Source organism: Buteo buteo, chromosome 8, assembly GCF_964188355.1.
Source record: "Buteo buteo chromosome 8, bButBut1.hap1.1, whole genome shotgun sequence".
Lineage (NCBI taxonomy): Eukaryota > Metazoa > Chordata > Aves > Accipitriformes > Accipitridae > Buteo > Buteo buteo.
Window position 1 is genome coordinate 32,586,149 of NC_134178.1, and position 25,104 is coordinate 32,611,252.

General features: G+C 38.1%; 1 protein-coding gene across 1 annotated transcript in view; it reads right to left on the reverse strand.

The window, feature by feature from the left end:
• The window catches only part of EPHA6 (EPH receptor A6), a 513,140-nt gene that overhangs the window by 153,714 nt on the left and 334,322 nt on the right, over positions 1-25,104 (reverse strand). The window contains exon 6 of the mRNA XM_075034050.1: positions 5,487-5,611. Coding sequence (XP_074890151.1) covers positions 5,487-5,611 — 125 coding nt within the window. The remainder of the gene's footprint in view (positions 1-5,486; positions 5,612-25,104) is intronic.

Sequence of the window (25,104 nt, forward strand, 5' to 3'; positions counted from 1 at the left end):
ATCAGTTCATGCCTCTGTACATGCAGAGTGCCACATCTTTTTGCCGTCACAGCACAGAGTCTGTAATCTATCATACATATACGCTTCCATGGCCTTGAAATAATATGGTGCATATATTTCTAGACACATAGATTTGCTTTAAACTACAGAATACTACTGTAGGCAAACAATTCTGAAAGACAAAATTACTTTCAAAACATTACGCATTGATAGTCTTAAATTTTCACATTATTCCTATCAAGTCATTTACCTCAATGTTTCTTACGTATTTTACTACTCAAATTCAGGATTGCTCATTTTAATTCATACTAATGAATATTCAAAGAAATAGCAGTGTTTGTTTTAATATTAGATTTTAAGAAGGATCATCATTTCTCATATAAGTTAAATAAATACAGCTGCAGGCTGATAGAAAAATTAACAAGGTCATACTGCTTTCTAATTCTTTAAATCTGGTACTTTCCTCTATCTCTCTGCCTCATCAGCTCTTCATCTCTTTCTAAAATCTCATTGGAAAACTAATTTCCCCCTTGCCTCTACTGATCAGTTATTTTCTCTCTTTTATTTATTAATTCAACTCTAAATAAAACTGGAATGGAGAAAAAGTCATATCTGATATCCTACATATCCTGTCCACTTGATGTCATATGGAGATGGGTTAAAAGTTTTATGTGAAAACTGCCTATGAGTTGCAAATTGAGTCTGCCAACAAAAGGATGTATTTCGTCAAAGGGATTTGGCTTGAGTGTAAATTTTATCAAAAGACAAGAAAGAGAAGAAACATCAGCCAGCCCCTCCATCCTACATCCTGCTCCAAAACATATTCTCTATTTGGAGATGCCATTGCAATGCCTTGGAATACTGCTTGGGTACATCCCATTAAAATCTCTTCTCTATAGACAGTCTTCCTCAGCTAATTATATATTGTCTTACATGTAACAGAAAATATAATCCAGCTGGTGTATTTGGGTCGTATGGGAGAACAAACTCAAGACAGTTGCTGCTACGTATACAGCTTGGTATGCTTAATATGGCTGTCAGGGAGCATTAATTTTTTATGATTAACTTTAAGAGTTTGGGTGGAAAAGGGGAGGAATAAGCATCTTCCAGTTCAGCTGCACAACCTGAAGTGCAGCTGGTATGGTTTATATCCACTGCATACTGTGTTTCCTTTCCCGTGAGGGAATTCCTACAGAAGGACCCAGCGTCATTACAAGGCTGTAACAAGGCCGTATCTTATCCCGCTCCTCCATCTGACTCGAACATGTGACCTTTCTGGTGAGAGGTGAATAGACTACGATGCCCTGGAATCTTTCGAAAAGTTTAAGCTTTGGTCAGTGTCTGAGTGGTAGTTTTAAAGTATAAAAGAAAAGCTGATTACTATTAGCAAGGAAACTGAGATTATATTGATAACCGGAGCTTGATTTTTAAAGGGAAAAACAATGCTGCCTATGAGATATTTTTTTCTTTTAAAAGTACTGGGCTGTTTGTGGAAGACATTAAAGGATTATAAAATAGAATGGATAGATAACGGATTGCAGAATAGGGCAGACATCCTGTATCAACAGAGATAATTTGCAAATATTTAGTATCTATGAAGACTCCAAAGAAGGTCTATGAAGAAGTGCTTTTCAGAGCACATCTTAGATCTCTAAGGTCAAACATTTAAAAGATACTTTGTGTGTTGTTGTAAAGACTCACTTATCGCCTAAGGTGACAAATGTTGTTAACTGTATAGTTTTCAGAATGATTCATAATCTACCAGAAGTAAGATATTTCAACTACCAGCCCTCAATATACAGTATTATTTCAGGATCATGATATTGTCTCTCTGGTTACATCACATAACTATTCAAGCAATGGAAAACTTTTTCTCTTTACCGTGACAGAAACTCTTAGCATCTTGGACTGAATGTCTAGGAACTTTTGTTCTCCTCACAGGCCAAGTCAGCTCTCTAATTATGTCCTAGGTCAGCTTATGTTCACTGCATTTTTGGCTGAAAAGCTGAAGAACAAAGTGACCTCTTGTCAGCCAACCACATAAATACGTAACAGTGTATTCCTAAACAGGAAACTAAAAATCTGTACAATCCATATCGAATTGGCTCACAACGAAGTTCTGTTATTTTCTGAAGATTTTCATTTTTAGACACTGATAGAAAGCCAAACAATATTCTCTTAAGTTATGATTCTGAGTATTTTGCAGCAATTCACTGAAGAAATGAAGGTCACAGGGAAGAAGGTGCTTTAAAGCAAACAAATTAATGAGCTGCTTTATTATATTTTTAAATTATTGTATGTGTTCCGTACTTGTAGCTTATTGATAGCCTTGTACAACTTTCCTTCTCTACTTTATTTCTTTATTATTTGGTAAAGTCTTTCTGAGAAGATGTGAATATTTTTCATAAGAGGACTTGAACTTTTGATACTTCTCTGTATGCAATTTGTATTGCACAAGAGGGCAAATATGAGTTCCTTGCATACTTAGCACAGTCTAGCCTCCTTCCCATGTTCAACTTGTTCTGGATATGCATGAAAAGATGCATCTCTATGTTCTGGGTTCACTGTCACTAATTCGTCTTACTTATGAAACTGTTGGAAACTGCCCCATTTTGTGGAGCGCTCAAGTAGTTTAATCGATGGCTACTTGATTTCTGTAAGTTTACATATCTTTCCTGAAACCTTGGGAGCACATGACAAGATACAACTTCCATTTGTGAGCTGCAGAATTCCTACTGGTTATAATTAAAAGCAAGCATGCTCCCCTAATGTGCTCCCCAATGTCATCTTGACAATTTTGCAAATGTCAACAAGGAATCTTATAAGAAAAAGCAGTTCATACTTGTAAAACTTTTAAACCTTGCAGAGTTCTACAGAGTTTCACAAAGTTAAGAAACTGATACAATCGGTTGACTTTGGGGGACTGAGTGTTTGTATTTGAGGGAGACATTCAATTTCATGTATTGTATATCAGAATAAAACCTCTTTTCTTTTTTAAACACAAATGACAGGTAAAAAGGGATAAGGACAGGACTGCAAAAGCTGTTCCATTTTACTAATTAGTGTGTTTATAAGTTCCTAAGACTACTGTTTACTGCTTTTTTCTTGACTCCTTAAGATATTAATAAAATTCCTGAGCTTTTCATACTTAACATGTTCTTGAACTTTACCTGCATTTTTCACTCTCCAATAGAGGGATGTCTTTGTGGTAAATTCATATTAAATCCAGTAGACAATTATTTAACTTTTATCACATTTCTTGTGGGTATGCAACACCGTCCCTATTTTGTCACTGCTGCTGAGAACATGAATGCTGATATTTCCCTCTTGGAGGGTTACTGGGAAGGCTGAAAGGTTATAGTTTCACTTGCCACATCTACCCCTGAAATTACACAAACTATGCTATTTAATACACAGAGGTGAAGAAGAATGAATTAATTGAAACTGTTAATAATTGAATTGATTGTGCATGTTAATATTTTCTGGCTTTGAGGTAGGAGCTGTCCCTCTTTGTTTTCAATATACAAATCCCATTTGCATTTGGCCACTATGCTTACCCAGTGTTACAGTTATAATGTAGGCTTCTTCAGCACTACTTAAATGAAGTGGTATAAAATCACATTTTCTAATTTAATACTGTAAACCAGCAGACTGACTTGCAGTACTAGATTATTCATTTCTCTGCTCTAGAATCTAGTCTCCAAGGGATTTCTTGAAAATCTGTCACATAACTATTCCTCTGCTCAAATAAGTGATCTTACTGCTATTGCTGGCTTGTTTGTCTCTCATTCTGCCTATTACCTAGCATTGCCAGGGATCATGCCTGTTCTAACTTACTAATAAAAACTGTATTCAAGAGCTAAGCACTTAGTGCAGTTAGTGACTTCGAAAGAAAATAATGCCTGTGCAACAGTACTGGAAGATGCCAGCAGTGCATTTATCTCCCCACACCTAAGAGGGAAGAGAAGTTTATAGTTAGAACATGCACCTTATGCATTATAAAAGGTGAAAACAGAAAATGGTTCTTTTTTGGTAGAAACAGATAGGAGTGGTTTAAACTGTATATACCAAAGGGCCATGAAGCCTGTGTATGTAGTCTTGCTGCACAATGGACAAGACTAAGTAATAGGTAGACCTCTAAGGAGAGCTATTTGCCATGTTGCTCTGTATTGACAGATATTGGCAGATAATCTATTGATAAAGGATTTTTATAAATCTAAGCTTTATAATTTAACATCCATATGAATAGGTTTGGATCTTGGAAATTGTTCCTATTCAACTGAAAAAAATCTCACTATTTCTCTTGTTTAATTCACCTGGTTATTATTTTAATATCAACAGACAAAACAAGGGCAGTACAAGTCATAATGTGGCTTACTATGGTTATGGATCAAAACCTGAAGGACTCCCATTAGTGTAGGAAAATAAGGTTTCCCTGCTTTGGCTACCAAATATTCTGAGCAATCTGTCTTCTCCCTCTAGCTGTGCTATTTAAATTGTTTGGATTCCCACCCCCCCCCCCCCAATTTACCCTTTCTTTTCTGCATTATTAAAGCTGCATAATCTCAATAGAGAAGTGCAGCCAAGGAAGAAAATTCTCAGGTATTTACAGAGCCTAACATCCTTAAATCTTTCTTTCATGGCTTTGCTTATATTTCTGTTCTTCGTGGTCTTCTCACATATCCATTAGTTCCATTGTGACTTTCAGATGGGGACAGAGAAACAGCAAGAACTGACTTAGCAGGCAACTGTTTAAGGTATGGACACCAAAAATTTACTGTCTATGTCTTTAGTAACAAAGGCACTGCTTAGCACTAAATTTTACACTGGTACAAGGCTCTGTAGCCAACTGGAAATGACAAAATGTGCTTTGTGCTTTGGGGGAAGCAGGCTTCAAATTATGCTTTCACAAGACATGCTGAGTGTGTACCTTTTACCTTTACTTGTAATGCATGTTGCTCTCTTTTGTGTGAAATCACATAATTTTGACAGAATGCCAGAAATTTGACATGAATGTCACACAGTTTCTCTCGCTTGTAACCTTCTGTAACCCTCTAAACAAGGCTGGTGCACTCTATCATTTAAGCACAGATTATTGCTAAATAATGCTGCAAACTGAAATTGCATTGATATTCACCTCAATTGTATTATTTCAGTGTCACTGTAATGTAAAGTTCTTACAGTTCATAAATCAAAATATGTTCAAGCATATGATCCATTTATCCATGTTCGTAAATATAGTTACTATGAGACAGGTATCTTTACCGCCTGCTTGCTGCCCTACTTGATTCTGATGTGAAACAAGACAGTCATTAACAAATTAGAAGTAAACCAACAAAAAATCAGTACAAAATAAAACATCTACTTATATAGCATTGTATGTGGGATCAAGTGAAAAGTTTAAAGTACTTGTTTTAAATATTAAAAATATGAAACATATTGCTCTTTAGGATCTGAGTTTGGGTGATGCTGTAAGTGAGACCTACTTTCTCATAGTACTTGATCTCGTAGTCCAGAATTGCTCCATGGGGAAAGTCCGGCTCTTGCCAAGAGAGGGCAATGCTGTTTTGGGAAGCCCAGTCCTTCCTTACCATACCTATCAAGGAGGGTGCTGAAAGGGAAAAGGATAACTAAGGGTTAAAGACGAAGCACATGGTTTATCCTTTCAATCTACTGTCTTAGGATACCAACCTGAGGTAACTTTGAGTGACCTCCAAACAGAAAAGCATGACAGATGGCAATTCTCAGGGAAACCATATAACCTGGAATTAATGGCTCAAGTACATACTAGTAACTCCTTTGTTAAAGTGCAGACCAGGTTCTGAAAAATGGCTATATACAAAAATATAGGAAGAAGCGCCCGTGCCAGTCCCCACCGCCAGCTGCACGCAACCAGGTTGCACTGCTGGCTTCGAGGACATTGTGTCCAGAGCGGAACCACATTTCAGAGACAGCATTCAGTATAATCTTTGTTAAATATTATAATTAAACTATGTAAAATGTACATTCAGTTTACTCTTTGGGGTAAAATAAAGTGACACAGCTTAAAACAGATGCAATGAATCTTATTTCTGCTAGCTGGGCTGGCAGCAGAAAGGGCATTTTAGCCCGTCGGTGAGGTAGCTGTGTACATGGAAGAGCCAGCTTGTTAGAAGAGGCCAGTGGCAGGGATTGGGTTACAGGCAAACTGCGGGGGCAAAGGTACCCCCAAACCTACCTGCTGTAATTGATACTGCAGGACTGCAGCAGAGTAGGAACCAATTCTAGCAGCTTTTGGAAGGGGCCCAACATGGGTGGATGCACCCAAGAGCCAAATTGTCTCAGTATGGGGTTAACTAATTCTAAGAAATGGATTTTCTGCCCTTTTGGAAAAGAAACTGCACTGTTATCTATGCAATAATTTCAAATGGTGCAAAAACTGCATTCTAGGAAATGATCTTTGCTTATTTTATTAATCTGGTCAAGCATGTCAAAGGAGGTCTAATACTCTCCAGACACTAATGCTGTTTTAATAGTATTGACGTGCAGCTTTCCCAAATGCTATAACAAAACCAGTCATGTTGTTCAACAGTCTTGAAGACAACTGAGTAAGCTGAACAAACCAGCTACCATTAGAAAAAAAAAGTTCTCCCAGTGGTTCACAGCTTTCGATACTTGTCTTTCCACTAACAAATATCAGTTTATTACAGAACCTCCCACATTCCTCTCTATTATGAATCCTTCTTAACCTCTTCTAAGCTTCCAAGGAGCTGTGCCCTAAAAATAACACATTTTTATGACTTCGGTTTTTATCTTTTGAATGAAAGAGTCTCCCTAGGATAATGAAATAAAAACCTGCTCCTAGTCACAAAATTTCATGCCTTAGTTTTCTTTCCTGTAAATATTTCAGGAAGTTTAAGATATGAAAACAATAAATAAATTCTAGAATGCAAACAAACACTAAAGAAAACAAACCTGGTTGTTTTCCTTTGAAAAAAGGGAAACACTACACAGAGACATGCATGTAACAATCTCCTTCTCTGTGACAGTGCATTTATCCGAGAGAGAAAATAAACTTCCATCCACTGTCAATCCTCCCTGTGGATAACTGTTCTGTGGTATGACAGTCCAGTCCTCTCTGATGTGAAAAAAACCCCAACCCAACATGTTACACTACATGAAAAAACTTACGAAAATTATTTATTGGACAAAACAGAGCTTACACAGGAAGCTGTCCTACACCTGTACTTATGCCATAGGTCTGATGCAAGGGAATGAGAGAAAGAAAGAATTCCTGCCATGCTGAATAAAAGATTAACTTGTTTTTCAGGAAGTCCTTAAACAGCATAATGGAAGTAACTGAATAGAACAAAATACAAATAAATAAATAAAAAGTATTCATAGGTTCTGTGCCAAAAAGTTACCCCTGGGTACATATAACTACTCCCTCAGTTAAAATGAAATTTTTACTCTTGAAATTGATGAACCTGAGCTCATGTAATATTTCTCTGGGGTAAAATCAGCTACTCCAAGCAGGGAACAAAGATAGGTCTGTTTAAAGGAAAATAGGACCTAGCAAACATGGATCTGTATTTGCTAAACACTGATCAAGGGCCTACGAGGGCATTGCTCATATAAATTTGTTTACTATTTGTTGTTTTGAGTCATTCACTGGTATCGAGCTGTGATTTACAGGCGGGTCTGAGGGAGCTATAGCAACGTTTCAGATACGGCTGGTATACCCTGTGCACCTTCTCACGGGTGACAGGCATCAGCTGGGCCACCTTTCCCAGCATATCATGGCTTCATCTCACTGCATTTGGGGGTTCACTGGTCAGACAACTAAATCCTTGTGAAATGATTGAGGTTGATTACAGAAAACACCAGGTTAAACTGTAGATATAATTATATTCTTGGCCCTTCTAGGCTTTTAAAATATAGATTACTGCTATTACACTTCTTCAAATTATGACCTAACCTTTATAAGCTTTTCATATGTACTGCATGTTGTGCATTTTTCTTAGGGTTCTGATTTCCAAATTTATACAGCAATTTATGCGTGTTTTCAGCCTGAGCTCACCACAGTAACTCTTCCATTTGAGGAAGTGCTTGTCAAAACACAGTCCTGGCACATCAGAAGATTGTCTCAAAAGTTCAGTATAAGAAATAGCCCAAGTTTTCTACCTGGGAAACAACTCAGTAGCAAATTAGAGGAAGAAAATTACTTTAGACCTTTCCTAAACCAGCTGTGCTTGACCTGCACTTGAAACTGAAAACCCCATAGAGCAAGGCTTACATCACACCTGCAGCACTGTGCCAGCACTGCATCCTCTAAATCAAAATGCAGAGGTGTGTACGTAAGGCTGTGAATATAAGCAGCATATCTGTGTTTGTATTAGGGTACCAGGCAAAAAAAAAAAGTGTACTTTTTCACAAAAAGCCACAAAAGAGCGACCATCGACCATTTCTTATATGTTCAGAAGGATGATCCTATATTTGTCACACAGAGTTTATCTATTCACATCTCACAGGAAATAATGACTTCTAGGAAAAGGATTCCAGTCAGAAATTTATTGTACCAAGAAACAGACAAATAAACCCAAGTAATTAAAGACTGAAGCTAGATCAGTTTCTATTTCTTTAGTTGTTGTGAAGTGCTACTAAAAGCAATACTTTCTACGGAGAAATTTCAGCTTCTTGTAACAGTTGCTCACTAGAGCAGAAGTTATTTAGACCCTAAAGATCCTATCCATTTATTGTTAAAGCTCTTTTTAACTGGAAAATTGTAAGGCAGGTAAATTCTATTTGGCCATTTATAAAGACTGCTTTAATGTTCCTATGATGAATCAATGGGAAGTTCTTTTAATTAGTTGTTTCAAATCCAGTAGCTGCAGGAGAGCTCTAATTTGGTTACCCAATGAAACCATTTGAAAAAAAAAAGCTTAGAAGCGCAGCATGGCTTTTAATCACTTTAATGGCAGCATTTTCTTGCCATTGGTACTAGGCTGAAGGATGGTTTCTGGCTCTTGAGCTCAGCACTGATCTCTGTTTTGTACTGAGGATTCTTTGCACCATCTGCTCTCTATGTTTTCCTCTACAGTGTTATAAATTTCTTGAATTACAATGAGTCATCTACAATGCTGTGAGCTCCTCATTTAATTTAGTCTGATAAGTTTCTTTGTCTTTTTAAATTTGTATTGAATAATGAAAATTCATTCCTTAATTCAGAGTGAGCTTATTTCATTCTAAATCTCTTTGGCTTCCCTTTTTCAGAATCCCTTTTCTCATACACTACACAAAAGACAGAAAATGTGTATTTTAAATGATGATTGGATTCCAGTGTCATTTCTCTAGAGACTTTCTCTTCTTCTGAAGTTGACTTCCATTATCTGTAACTGTCTGATTTCAAAATAGGTGATCTGTAGGGTTTCTGAAGATATTTTCCTTTAGTCCATTTTCTAATTTTCCAATTTCTTGTTTCATACTGTTTAAAGCAGGCAAAGTATTGCCAGCATTTCTCCCCTTGTTTCCAGGGTTGCACAACTTTGATATGGTACCCATTCACTATGAAGAAGCTTCAGACCCAATGGCAGCTCATGACAAAAGCTCACCTGATGTCTGTCTGGGCTTGGAGTGCTCTACCCCTCTGGTATGTCGTTTCAAATCTTACTTCTTTGGTGAAGAGAAACCATGACGACTCAATGGCCTTTTATTGGTTGGCAGAACAGGCCCTACCAGGTATGCACAATCACTTTCTTGTTAAAAACCCCTACCATCCAACAAACAAAACCAGCTGCATGACCATTGTCCTCTTCCCTCCTTCCCCCCCCTGCATTGTGTCTGTTTTGGCCAAAGCCAATGAAGTGCCAGCAGGTACAAATTTGGAGGGGACCAAGTGGAAGTGGGATCTGAACTGTACATATGTTGTGGTAAGGACTGCAACTTCACTCCTTTGGCCACCATCTTCACAAGGCAGCTGTGCGTCTCAATGTGTAAAATACTGCCATTTGGGATAATGTGGTTTAATTTAGTTAGACCTTTCTATACCTCTACCATAACCAATAATAATCTGAATTGCATAATTACATGTTATTCTTTCCTCGAGACCTCTGCCTGCTTCAGGGTACAGGAAAGACCAGACTCACCAAAATATAGGGCTTTATCACATGTTTTCTGAGTAGCAGTTTCCCAATAGAGGAGGGAATCCAGCCTCCTCCCTGCTTCTTCTTTCTCTCCTACCTCAGCCACTTCCCAACTGTTAATTGGGGGACAATATCAAGTGAGGCCCACTCAGCAACCTTGCTTCTCTTTGAAAACTCATAAATTGATCCCTCCTAGTTTCATACGATACAGTTAGAGGAGGAAACATGCTTTAGCATCCTGCAGGGAGCCTGCATTCCTCTTGTTGGGGAACAATTTCTTTCATTAAGGGAAGGACAGCTAAGGGTGGAAGAAATATCAATGCTGTGAGGACTAATTTATGTTGACTTGGGTTTCACGTCTTTGTTGGTCAGAAAAACAAAAGATGACTGTTTTCCTGTTCATTAAGAGAAAGGACTTTTCCAAGCTTATATCACAGGTTAATGGCATGAATTAAATCACACTAAACTATGCTAAACACTATGAAAGCTATGGTTATCTAATTATCCCAAACCCATTCAACAAAAATTTTAGGAAATTAATGAAACAGAATATGGTGTAGGTACATTTACTTTCAAATGTTTTCTCCTGTTGCTTAATTGTAATATTAGAAAGTTCTTTTGTAAACTACTGATAATATTAGATTAAAAAGGAAAAAGTGGTCTAGATTTGTGTTTCTCTTTATAAATACAGCTATACTTTAAAAAGCCCACTGTCAAATTTTTGTCAAACGATACATAAGTGGCATTTATAATTGTTAATTATAAAGATGTACCAAGGTCCAATTTTCAAGTGGTTTTTGGATGGTAAAAACAACCTTTCCACCTTTTTCTATACCAGAAAATGCTATTATATTTATATAGCGTTTCGCCAGCCTAGGTTCTATAACTATATTAGAATTTCTATACTATTGGACACTGAGTATGTTTTTATATTATACATAGCAATAAATGAACTCTGAGATTTTATTCATGATCCCACACTTGGAAAAACTCTTATTTCAGGGCACAGTAAGAAAAATATTGATTTTCCTCCTGATTCTAGAAAGTCTGTAAGAAAGGTAATAAGCAATAAAAAGATGTTTTCTTAGGGGAGACATTTTACGCCAGTAACGGAACTGGAAGTAATGAAACAACATTTCCTGATCAATGGTAATGCCTCCAGTATTATTAGCATTTGAGCTATTTCCCAAGGAAGGATTTACCAGGAAGCTAAAAGGCCCAAATCCTTCAGCCTCCATTACTAACGCCATGCGTGACACGTACTATCGGTCAACTGACAAGGATGTAGTTGTGCTGCCTATCATCTACAGCTGTCTTCATTCCTGCAATATGGTTATTAGTCCTCCAGCAGACATGCACTTCATCCTTTTTTTCTTTTGTGTTTGCCTGTTAATCTTTCTGTTGCCACCTTTGTGGGATAAGGGAAGAGAGACTCTTTTATGAGCGAGGAATGTGATATGGATTCAGGAGACCTATGTTTATATTCTTTTCTGGTTGTGCTCTAGAGATTTTCTTTAATCTTTTGACAGAGCTATGCTAACGTACAATGTGAATGTCAATACCTTCCATTATTTCCAATATATGAGCACTTCCATGTTAGAAGTGTGCGTGTGTTTATATAAAAGACTAAAAACTAAGCTCAAGTTCATATGGAAAAAAATCATAGAAATATGAACATAAATTAAACTTTTATAAAAAAACCCAGTTCATAACCCATATCTCTGATGTCCACATAGCTGAAACATCTTTCGGTTTATGCTGGATTCAGTAAAAATTCTTTTTCTTACCATACAAGGCAGCTTCTAATTAGTACAGTGACTAGATAAGATATTTGATTCTTCACATAATAAAGTCTCTTATCTTCCTAATAATTTCAGTGGTAATTCAGTTATAATACTTGGAGGGGATACTATTACTGGCACTAACCTTGAAGTTCAAAGTTGAGCATGGAGTTTTCCTGACAAGGCATTAGAGCTAGCAAATTAAGAAGTTTGGGGTGAAAAAATAATGTTTTTACTTTATTTTCGTACACTAGTTCCCTGAAGGTTTGCATTCAAAAGAAAGCATAACAGTATGCTTCTTTTGAAGCACTTCATTCACTGAAAAATAGGCCTCCAGCAAGCTATTATTATAATCTCTCCCTCCATTTTAAATTCTTTCCCCTTGCAGATTTTCTTTTCTTGCTCAGAAATTATGGATGGAAGCCAAGTGAACCTAATACCATCATCAAAAAACGGATTCTGCTACAGTGTTGTGGGCAAAAGGTCAGGATAGATGCAACCCCCAAATTTCCTCCAGGCTAAACATAGATTCAACATAATTTTTTCCTATGTTCCATAACGCAATTCTTTCTTCCTTGCTGTTTAATTTCTCTCTCATCTATTGTTGATCTTATGTATGAAGACAGTAATTATTCACCCATATGATTTTGCAACAATACAGATTTTCTTTCACTTACAGAATGTGCTGCCATTCATTAATTTGCAAGCTTGAGACAGAAGCACTCCTAGATCTTTACTTTTAACAGGACCTGCTCAGTCCCTGATTCTTCAAAATAGATTATAGTACAAGATACTTAAAAGAAATTGTATAAAAGAAAGCCTTATCAGCTGTCAGTCAGCCTGTGTGGATGTTCTGTTCTATCTGATGAGATGTATGTGCAAACCCCTTGGAGTTCGAAAGTATTGTGAGATATTTGGCAAATTTATAATACAGTGAACAGTTTAAAACATTTTAATAACATTTCATTAAACATCAATAGCTAAAAAAGATCACACAAATGTTTTACATATATCTATGTTTTAAGGAGTTACTTTATACACTCTGTATTTCTGAAGCAAGCAGAATAAATTCAGTTCAAATAAGTTTAGTGGAGGGGTGTGATTCTAGGAATCACACGCAAACAAACAAACAAAAAATCTGCAAAATGGAAAAGTGTTGCCTGTCGTATAAATGGAAATCACGTCAAATCAATGCCCTCTGACAACCAAAGGGATCTGCATCAGAATAAGCAGATTCTTGGCTCCCTTCCATTGCCTTTTATTGCTGGAGCAGCAGGAGACAATAAGTGGCTTAAAGATCTAATAGGTCACTGGGATTCCTGAGGGAACGGCTCTCCCAAAATCAGAGCTTCTCTGTCCTTGTTTGACAGAAGACAACACTATGGTCTTGGGCACTGGCATATCAGCTCACACCAGGTAGCAACAACATACATGGCTGAATGGCACAGCAAGAACATGGTAATTGGGGAAAAAACCTCTTCATTTGCTTCTTTCAGGCATTTTGTTCTGGATTAATTAACGGAGTATTTGATGGCACAGGGGATGGTGCAAGAGGCCCCCCAGGCAAATCACTTCCCTTCCCATCACCTCTTGTGACGATTATAAAACTCGCTATGGTACCTACAGCAGAAGTAACAGAACACTATGTTCTTAACCAGCAATGTGCTGCTTTCACAAGCTCATATGTTATTGTTGTACTGTTCACTGTTCCTCCTGACTCAGACATTGTGGCAAGCCACTGACTGTCGGGTGGTGGCATGTTTGAAATTGGTGTGTGTGCTCTCCTGGGGAACTATTCCTGACATGCAGGATTCCTCTTAAAAATGAAGGCAGAGTGGCTTATAGGGTTTCATTTTTAGGAAACCTGTGCTAAAAGAGGAGGAGGTGGGAGAAATTGGTTTATCAGCAGATTCAGACTGCTACCATAATGACGTTAATCAGCGTGAAAAAAGATGTGTTCCAGGCAATGTGTTATGTAAGTTATAAATACCGTGCCAGCACTGCTAGGTGCCCTATGATGTGGGGACAACCTGTGGCGACACATTTCTCCAGAGAACTTTGTTTTCAACCTCTTAATGTAACCTGGGAATTGCTATAAATTTATTGGAAATACAACTTGAGGTTAAGAAGGCGTCATTTATTGCAGCAAGGTGTCATTATGGAAACAGTGCTGTAAGTAAGTCTCATTCAGCAACAACCCCTCCAGGGTCAACTGGAACCAAACTGCTCTGCAGAACTTCCTGCTGCTAAATTGATCTCAGAAGTTTGAAAATGAAATAAGCAGGTTAAAAAGCACCAGGAAATCTGCAATCTTTTCACTCCATTAATTGCTACTCATCCTGCGATGTAACAAAGACAAACGTAAAATGTAAACTCGTTTCAGCAAATCTTTCCTGCTCTTGTTTATATCACAATATGAGACTACATCAGATTGTAGGTAATTTTCTGTCAAACAGTACTTTACAGGTCTGAAAGAGGTTTTATCAAGAAAATAATGAATATTTTATTTTAACATCTTCTGTGAACCTTCTGTAAAAGCTGTTTGTTGGCAGGTGCAGAGAATGTCAGAGCTACTGTACTTCAACATTTTGAGTGAATATGTGTAAGCACATGGAGACACATCTGATACTGACTTAAAATGTACATCTTCAAACAATTTCCCCACAAATGTTGCTTTTGACAAAGCATTTTATAAATCATAGTGACACTAAATAAATATACCTTTATAAATTAATCCTCCCAGTGATGTTACAAACAAAAATTATTTTATATATTATTATATGTATGCAAAAAAGATTCCAAAGCTATGCACTCATCTGTTCATTACAAAGAATCATTAAATAACAATAAACACTATGGTTTAGTCTATCTCTGTTTTACATAAGGTCAAGTATCTTTTAAATCTATAATATGAAGACCTATGCACAGAAAAGCACACCCTTTTAAACTCTGGCATACAGACAATGAGAAACACCTCCAGAAGGCCAATAAGTCAGTGGTTTGTATTTGATGTACATGAATCACTGAAAAGCACTGCTATTGTCAAATGTGTGTTAGGTGTTCAATTTCTAGTCAAGTAGGGTGGAATTCATTTTACTTGACTCAAATAATTTAAAACCTGGGTTTTAGTTTTGGCATGTTGTCTTGATTCCCTCCGTAGTTAGAGGGATACAGGCAACTCCAAAGGGCAATGTATGATGCCCGTCATAGGCACCATCTTAGGGTGGCACAGATTGCTCACTGGAGCTTCCTGTTTTGAGATGGCTGCCAGTAGATCAAATGTGTCCCCTAGTTTCAGCCACAGCATTCAATAAATGCATCACTACTGTTAGCACAGAAGCTTAGTACAAAGTCAGCTATGGATCTTTAAAGGTGACCTCTAGAGCAATGCAAGAGTAATTTTAGATATGTCAACACTCTAACTAAAGTGTTTTTTTTCAGTTGGGTATATCTATATGACCCAACACAGCATCACATAGATATATCTGAGTTAGCCAGTTAGCTTGTATACTGAAACTAATACATCTGCATTAGCTGAACCTGATTAACTCTTTGGATAGGATACAGAGACAGTATGCAGCTGTGCTGGAAATACAATGGAAAGATATAAAGAACTGGAAAAGAACAATTAATAGGAGACTCATGAGGTGAGGTTCAGGAAAGATGATGCACATTGCTTATACGCAAATAATAGCAGTCTACAAAGGTAAGTTGCAGTAATTCTCTCCTGCTTTCTGTGAATGGCAGGAGAGAATTAATGAATAGAAGTAGCATGGCAAGAAATTATCAAGAAATCATAGACAAAATATCAGGGAACACACTCTGTAGTGAGAGAGAATTTATGTCTTCTATTAGTTAGATCGCAGTGGTGGTTGCACGTCTGAGTCTGAGGATAGGCTCTCAAGGTGAGGGATAGAAGCAATGACACTTGAAGGCATCAGGGCAAATTAACACCAAAAGCAAACAGCAGCCAGATGGAATGGGTAGATAGTCTTTCTCACCTCTAACTTCTCTTATGTCTAGGATCTGACATTCAGAAGAGGCAGTGGCTCTTTCTGGACTACTGTACTCATATATTCTGAAAACATGTCACACTATTATTAAATGCATTTGAAAAATAAATGTCATCTTTGTGTTTTACTCTTTCAAGAAGATTGAGTGTTTTTTATTCACAAAGACAAAACTCCCCAGAGTTTAAGAACCATTGGGAGCTAAAGAGTTTTTGTCTGGCTTGTATAAAAATTAAAACACCAAGAAAACAGACTGGCCTAGAAATTAGATCAGATGATGGGCAGTAAAAGATGTTTCAAAGGAAGGTTTGTGGAATCCTGGGCAATTATGGAATAACCTTTCAAAAGGGAAGCTTCTTCAACTATTAGCTACTAGTTAGCTCATGCTGTGAAGCTTGTGGGTTTATACTTATTACACATATCCATGCTCATGTACTAATAGACAATCTTCTGACAGAGACCAGACAGAACCTGAGCATTCGCACTTCCAGATCAGTGCATCACTTACTTAGCTTAAGGAGCCTGTATTTTATTTCCAAGAAATTAATTATCTGATGACTGCCCTCTCAGCAAGAGCCTCTGAATTCTCAGAGCTCCTCCATTATTTCCCTTTGGTATTTCTATTCTTTTTCTTGGCACTGTCTTAACCAGTTTTTGTGTTCTTCAGTGTTCTGCATGCTGAACTCTGCCCTTGTAGGTTTTTTTCCAAGTCTATTCTTCATCTCCTATCTCTATACCAAACCAGCACAACAAAGGTGTTTCCTACAGAAAGGAAAAGCAGGAAGGTTTCAGGTGGGAAGCTGAGCATTGGTGTCCTTCCCTTCACAACCTCTTCTTGTCCAAGGGACAAAGTCTAGGTGACCTGCTGACACATGTAGAGTTTGCACTGGTCATTTTCTAAAGAGGACCATAAAAATTCTGTGGCCTACAAAAAGTTAGGAAGTTGACAGACATTCAGGCGAGAAACAGAGAAAACATGCCTTATTAACTAACATGCTACCGAACACCGCTGGGAGCTGGAAGAGTACATAAGGACAAGTACCATTTGATACTTTCCTGATTTTCTTCCATTGGTGTCTCCTGTTGCTTATTGTCAGAGAGAAAATAATGGACTAGATTAACCTTTTGTAATTCAGAAGTACTACCTGATTAGAGAGCCTTCTGTTTAACTCAGTCCCAAGCAGAAAGGCAAGTTTGTTACATACAGGTCTCCTCTGGAATAAGCTCTTATCTATCCCTAAATAGTCTTCTACACCGCAGAAATTTTACAGAGAGAAAACACCCAGCTATGCAGCTTAGGTAGTTGCTTGTGAGAACTAATGGCTCATATACACACAGTACACTAGTGATATGGAGCTGAGTGCTTCAGGGTCTAACTTTTAAGTGCCTGATCCTCAGAATGAGATTTACAGTTAAATTACACTATGTGTCCAAGCTCCTTAATGCTGTCAAAACAGAGGCAATCCAGAGCATGCAAAATGCAGAACTTGAGAATTTTGACAACTTTAAGTTTGACAGCTGATTTAGGTATACATGGGTGTTAAGTACTATCAGGGTTAGACATGGTATTGCACTATTGCTTACAAGCAATATTGTTACATTGAAATAACATAAAAAATAATGCTCTCATGAGCAAAATATTGTTCAGCCTCTTTTACTCTTATCATTAAGTACATCTTCTTATTTCAAATTGTCCTTAAGTATTTTAAATAATTCTCTTTGCACAATATCACACTTTGTTTTGTGATTCAATTGTGAGTCTGGAGTTTGATTGGGAAGTTTGAGAAATTAGTGTGTTCACACAGGATATTTAAAGTTCTTTGGCAAACAAACAAACAAAACCAAACAGGAAGATCCCCTAATTCAGGTCCATGTCTCAATAATTGGCAATAATCTCTATTTTTGTCACATTAATCTTACAATATTCTACAACAGGCAATCATCTCAAGTCCCTCTGTACTCAAACATATAGTGAAACCTGTGCAAAACAACCACGGAAACACAGCAACTACTAAGAAAATCTTTGATACAGGAAAAATAATATCCTCCGCACATGTAGCAATTCTTTGAATGCCATCTAGAGGATATTATCCTAGCATGGCTATGAAAGAGTTCTGACAAATTCAGATGTGTGCACTCAAGATCTACTAGTTCTTTATATATACTGTTCAGAAGATAAGGGTTAGTAAAATGTGATCAAAAGGAAGTTTAAAAATATCAACAAAATAAATCATTACAGAGTAACTTTATAATAGCTTTCTAAAAATATTATTCTGCTTGCACAGAATAATTCTATGCTGGTAACCTTATGGAAAAGAATTAATGAAAACAAATGGGCTAGTCATGTGTTGCAGTTTTTCATCCTAAAATATACTTGTTACCATTTTGAGGAACCCACATAAATGTCATTAATTTGCTGAGCCATCATACTAACTGCCATAAATCAGAATTTTCTATGCTTCATTAATGATCATGATCACAAAGTATTTGTGGTGTTGACCTAACTACTCATGCTGTGGGTGGTCAGATATATTGTGATTGGGTTTGTAACTGCTCATGTTATGCAAGTTGATCTTCCCCTGAAATGTTCTTCCAAAAATTTCCACTTTGACTGAATGCATAAAATCTTGAGGAAGAAAGGCTATTTTGATAATTAATTCATTGGCTCTGGCTGACAAGATGATTTGGCTGCTCTGAGAATGAACTCCTCTACCTGTAACAGCCTTGAGTTTGTCAGTGTTTATTATCAGTCCTCACTTGCTGGTCAGTTCCCATTGTATTTCCACCAGGGGATTCAGATCATCTACTGTCAGTTACTTTAGGAACATCTAAAGTTAGGAGTATCAGGACCCTGTACAGAGTGCAGAGAGATAGTGCCTCCAGATGGAGATGCAGTGCACCCACCTTAGATGTCTAAAGTTACTGTACACCCCACACCTTCTTTGGTGCTCCACCAGATAACTCAGGCTCAGAAACATACCCTCAGGAGCTGTATGGGATTTTGTCTTTTAGTGCTGCTTGCCCAGAGACAGATGACTTTCCCTTCTTCCAAAAGAAATCCTGCACCATTAACTTTTCAAACAGTGAAACAAGATCTTAGAGAAGACAACAAAAGCCCATTCTACAAGGGAAATTTAGCAATTACATTTCTTCTGAAGATTATAAAATGGCACATCTTAAAAGTGTTATGACCTCAGCCTGTCTGGTCCATACTTTTCATTTCTTCTCAGCAGCTAGACTGCAAAGACAGAGCTGAGACACATGGTGCCTCCCGGTTCTTTTTGCAGAGATTAGAATAAGTTAAGACAAATGTTGTTCTTGCCCTGCCTAGGACCTGCTAGTTGCTGAGTGCTTTCTCAAACATACCCTGCGTCTCTGCTAATGCACCTCTTCAGCTGGAAGCATCTCATGTACTGTATAGTCCTAATTTGTCCATCAAGCACTGAGGTCAGTGGAGCTGCACAAAAGAACAGTGGAAGGAATACAGCTATGATACGTGCAATTGTATATTTAAAACATACTGTCTATCTCTATGTTCATGCATGCATTTTATCTTTAAGCTATGTCTTCCACACAAGCATATCTACACACAAATAACTGCACTGACATACAAACTAATTCACAAGTTTAAAGAGTTCTCATATGTACATTGTTACCAAGCTATCTAAATATCTCTCATTAAGGTAATAAGTGAATGCAATATTTTTTCTCTATGAATTATGATTAACACATATTTATATACAAAGCAGCACTGTGAAAAAAAATCTCAATAGAAGTCAGATTGCTGTTTTCCATTTTCTGCTTAAAAAAAAAAAGCAAATGTACCTTTCTAATTTCAGAATATGAGAACATGAAATCTGAGGTCTTCTTACAATAAAAAATTAAATTAGGTTTCCCTGTATTTTTAATATTATTTTTTATGACTGAACTCCAAAAATATAATCCTGTATCAACACAGTTCTTGTTTGGAATTTGCTTTATGGAGAACTTTTTTTTATAAAGTAAGAGAAAAAAAACCTCAGATAAAGTGTTCTTGAAGTTTTTACTTACATGAGATGATAAAAGTGGGAAGTCATTCCTTGAGTTTGAAGACCTATGTACTTCAATGTAAGAAGCTGACAGAACTCTAATAATCTCTGGAGACATCATCTCAAATGCACTGCTTGTGCATGCATACAGCAGTTTGGTAAATAGGACGGCCCTTCTGAGATCTGCAGTGCGGGTTGCTGAAAGAAGCAGCACCTCTTGTGTGAGCAGGACGCCCCAAGCTGATCACAGTGGGGCTGCCCTCTGGCTCCCCGATCCCCTGGTTGACTTCCAGCCCTGCTGGAGAGCAGGGTGCAGCCCCAGGGGCACGAGTCCTGCAGCCTCCCATGCCCCCACCTCTGCTGATGGGCAGCCTGGCAAGCTGGCCGGGCTGTAGTCGCAGGTAACCCTCACTGATGCCATAATCTCCTGGTTCAGGTTGGGTCACCCTGTAAGTGGAGTGCCTCGACCTTGACTCTAACCCTTGCTCACGACCTTGGCTCAAAGAGTCTAATCCTTGCTCCTCTCAGTTGTGTGAGCCCTAGCAGGGAGCTGCTTGGTGTTCAGGTTAGTGGCTTCCCAGATACCTGGGATTTACCAGGGATGAGTAAATACTTTTTTGTTTTTAAGGGGAAGGCATGCTTCATGACCTGCTGGAGTTCTTTGAAGGTGTCAACAAACATATGGTTAAGGGGGATGCATTTAATATAGACTATGTGGATTTCTTAAAAGCCTTTGATGAAGTCCCTCACCAAAGTCTCTTAAAAGAAGGAAGGTTTTGCATGGATAGATAAATGGATGAAGTTAGAAAACAGTGGGCAGGAATAAATGGTCTTTTTGTTTACAGTGGAACAAGGTTACCGGGAGCATCCTGCTGTACATTTTGCTTATCCTGTGCTGTTTAAGATGCTTATGAACTATCTGTTGAAACAAGAAAGTCTGCTAAACTTATCAGGGTAGTAAAAAGGGAGGACTAACTGTGAAGAACTGTGGAAGAACTTCATGAGATTGACTGACTGGATAATAAAATGGCAGATAAAATTCAGAAGAGAGTGATGCACATGGGAAAATAAACCCTAATTTCCTAGGTAAAATGAGCTCTGAGCTCACCATTCCCAACCAGGAGCAAGATCTTGGAGTTATAATAAAGAGATCTATGAAAATGCCAGCTCTGTGCTCAACTGTAATAAAAAGATTAAATGAAATGTTAGTGATTACAAAGAAAGGAAAAGAGAACAAACCAGCACTTCATACTGCCCCAGCATAGGTCCACATTTCAAACACATTTTGAATATTGTGTGTAATTTTGGTGCCCTCATCTCAAAAATGATATATCAGAACAGGATAGGGTTCAGAAAAATAGCTATAATAGTTAGTACATCAAAGTTATGGAATGACTTACACACAAGTGACTCCAGAAAAGATTTGGGCTTCCCAGTCTGAAAAGAGCAATGCAATGGAAGGTTAAATCATGAACGATATGGAGAACGTAAGGAGTGATCATTGCTTCTTGCAGCACAAAAACTAGACAGCATCAAGCGAAGTTGAAAGGAAGTGAGTCTTAATAAAACGTGAAAGTAAGCTGCAGAAATCCTTGCCAAGGGATGTTAGAGATTCTTTTTTTGACATGTATTTAATAATAAACTATTCAACTGCTACTGGGCAAGGAAGTCCCCTAAGTACAACTTGTCAGAAGCCAGGTGAGTACGCAGGGAATACATCCTGTAAACTTTTTCTGTTCTCTTACTCATCTCTAATCTTCAGGTTTTGGCTACTGTCAGAGAGAAGTTATGAGGCCTGATGGACCAACAGTGTGATCGAATACAGCTCCTCTTCTGCGTAATCAACATGAATAGAAAATGAATGTATGAGAAGGGCAGGGTTGCTTCCTGTCTTGTTTTTGTACTTAATAGCTTGATGAAAAGTCTTATTCTGGTTTTTGGGGGTTTTGATCTTTCTCTGTGTGTGTGTGGTGATAAGTCTGGTGTCTTCTCACTGCATGTGCATGGAGAAACTGCTTGCATCTTGCACATTGTAATGGATCTGCACAATCTGTGGCACCACTGGCATATCTCAGATGCACTAGATTCATTCAGCATGGAGTCCATCTGCATGTATTCAGCAACTGTTTTGTAAGGAGGGAGCCAGTTTATCATAAATTGGTGAAGTGTTAACCATGCATGAAGTCACAGGAGTGAGATACACAAATAAACCTAAAATGCAGCACACTTTCACTTGACCCTATGTACAACACACAAAGTAATTCTTCAGCTAATTTGGAGCCTGAGGCAGTGTATGCTACCCCCACAGTCAGGCAGTTAGCAAACCACTGCAGATCTGCTCTTTGGACAGCCAACTAGTCGACCAGAAGGTAATCTGCTAGGCAGACAGGCCAGCAAAATGTGGAAATTCCTTGACAACAGGTACAGGTATTTGGCTGGCTCCCTCGGGGAGGTTTGTTTTGCTTCTCCGGCCTGGGGCAGACTCATTGGTGGACAAATTGCTCTGGGGTGGTCAGGAACAGAAGGAGTCCTCTCTGCGCCATTTGTTATCCATGTTCTGGGACTGAAGATGAGTGAAGGCTGCAGGATGTGCATTGAGTGAGGGGAAATGCAGGAACGAAGAGACTTCAAGACATCAGGACTACTGCAGCAGCAAAGAAGGAAAAGATCTCGTGGAGGGAAGCACTGCAATGGAACTTACGGAATGTTTGCAGGGAGTTAGCTGTACCGAAAAAGGGGTAAGCTGAAATATTAGCCTGTCTGTGTGAGTGGATTATCCAAGAGATGTCTGCGTTGCCTGTGGATTTTTATAATCACACCAAGTAGGTGCTGAAATTAATACATGACTGGATTGATCTTTTTTTCATAAGTTTCAGAGTGGGTGAGACATTACTTTCTTTAAAGTATGAGCTATACTCCTTAACATGACTCTCTTGGTTAAAGAACTCAGCACTGTTTTAAGTATCATCACTATCAAAATAGTAACCATTCAATTCAGTAAAGATGGTACTGGGTTGAAAAAACTCGAAAAGATTTATTACTTAATAAATTTGCACAGCACATTTAGTCTGAATGTAAATCATAAAACCTTGAATGTCACTGTCTATATCCTGCAGTACATAAAATAAAGAATACGTAGATCCCTTCCACAGGTCAAAAAATAATAAGCACATGTTGGCTACTGATCAAACTGAAAATATGTAGAGATTGAAGCTGCCTCATCTGTGTTCTGGCAGCAAAGTGGCTGCGGCATGTTGCAACTGAATCAGAGACGTGAGCTTCAGTCTTGCCCTGCCTGTGCACTGAAAGCCACCTACAATCACTTTAGCTGCATGTGGGTAAGCATCCGCAGGCTGAGAGACAAGAGTGGCATGTCAGGCTGTCAGCTGTATCACTGATGGATGTGTCATCACCTATAACCATTTATATGCTGTACTTACACTAGTCCAAGGGATCACCTATGTAGGAACTGACTTTTTGTCTAAACTGTCCAGAAGGCAAGGCTCTTCAGGGATTGTTTTTAAGTCTGCCTGGCATGTGAACTTAAAAATGCATAAAACCAGGCAGCTCCTGGGTGGCTTTACAATGCATTACATTTTTTGTCATCGTGTCTACATGTACATTTATTGCGAACTGTTTTTAGAATGGAGAGATGACTCAGCATGTGAAAAAACAAAACAAAACATCCCTCTGCCCCCACATTTTCTATTTTTGATTACACTACTACCATGCAATGGAAAATACATACAGACACAAAACTTTTTTGGAAGTTCAAACTGAGTTTTCTTATCCAGTGGTAAGAAACAACAGCATGAATACAGAGATATGCCAGATGGCTTCCATCAAGTTTTACCAATTTACTGAAAAGTTTTTAGACAGAGAACATGTAAGGTCTGAACTTGAAGTCCACTGCATACTTGTGAAAGTCTGTATGTGTCACTTAAGAGGTGTGAAGCAACCATGGTGATATAAGAAAAAACCACAAGATGAAAAACAGACTTCTGACAAAATGTATGTCCTGGTTTCAGCTGGGATAGAGTTAATTGTCTTCCTAGTAGAAGGAAGTCTTCCCAGTGCTATGTTTTTGAGTTAGGTATGAGAAGAATGTTGATAACACACTGATGTTTTCAGTTGTTGCTAAGTAATGTTTAGTCTCAAGTCAAGGATTTTTCCAGCTTCTCATGCCCAGCCAGCGAGAAGGCTGGAGGGGCACAAGAAGTTGGGAGGGGACACAGCCAGAGCAGCTGACCCAAAGTGGCCAAAGGGGTATTCCATACCATGGGACGTCACATCTAGTATAGAAATTGGAGGTGGGTGGGGGTGGGGGGATTGCCGCTTGAGGACTAACTGGGCATCAGTTGGCGGTTGGTGAGCAATTGCACTGTGCATCATTTGCATATTCCAATCCTTTTATTATTACTGTTGTCATTTTATTAGTGTTATCATTATCATTATTAGTGTCTTCTTTTCTGTTCTATTACATCGTTCTTATCTCAACCCACGAGTTTTACTTCTTTTCCTGATTTTCTCCCCCACCCAGTGGGATGGGGGAGGAAGTGAGTGAGCGGCTGCGTGGTGCTTAGTCGCTGGCTGGGGTTAAACCATGACAAAGTATTAAAACTATACAGGGTTTTAGAGAAAGCATTTTTGTAGTTAATTTTAAGAATGTATTTTCACTCCTGTTTGCAGCACCCTACTACTTTTTTTTCCCCAACTTTTGTTTTCATTTTCATAAGAGTTTTCTTACTACAAGCATATCCATCCTCTAACACTTGTGGAAACTCGTATTAGTCACTTCCTGAAACATTTTTTTCTGTGAATGAATAATTAAATTTTTTTTAAAAAAACAGGTATAGATCAGAGGCTATTATTGTTATCTAACAACTGTACTAGACATTGCCTACTTAATAAATAATTGCATGTATGAATCAGTGCTTATTTATCTCAGTGTGTCCATCTACAATACAAAACTGTACGGTTTAACCTTGTGAACAAAGATATGCTACTGGTAGGATCAACCAGGTGAGCAACCAAAGGAAATATAACTGATTTAGCCACAAAACTCTAGTAACTTTTCTTTGATGTGGCTTATTTTGACCCTTCTAAGGGTACTCTGGGTAAAGATGGCATGCTGTCAAAGGGGCCAGTAATAGCACACAGAGAA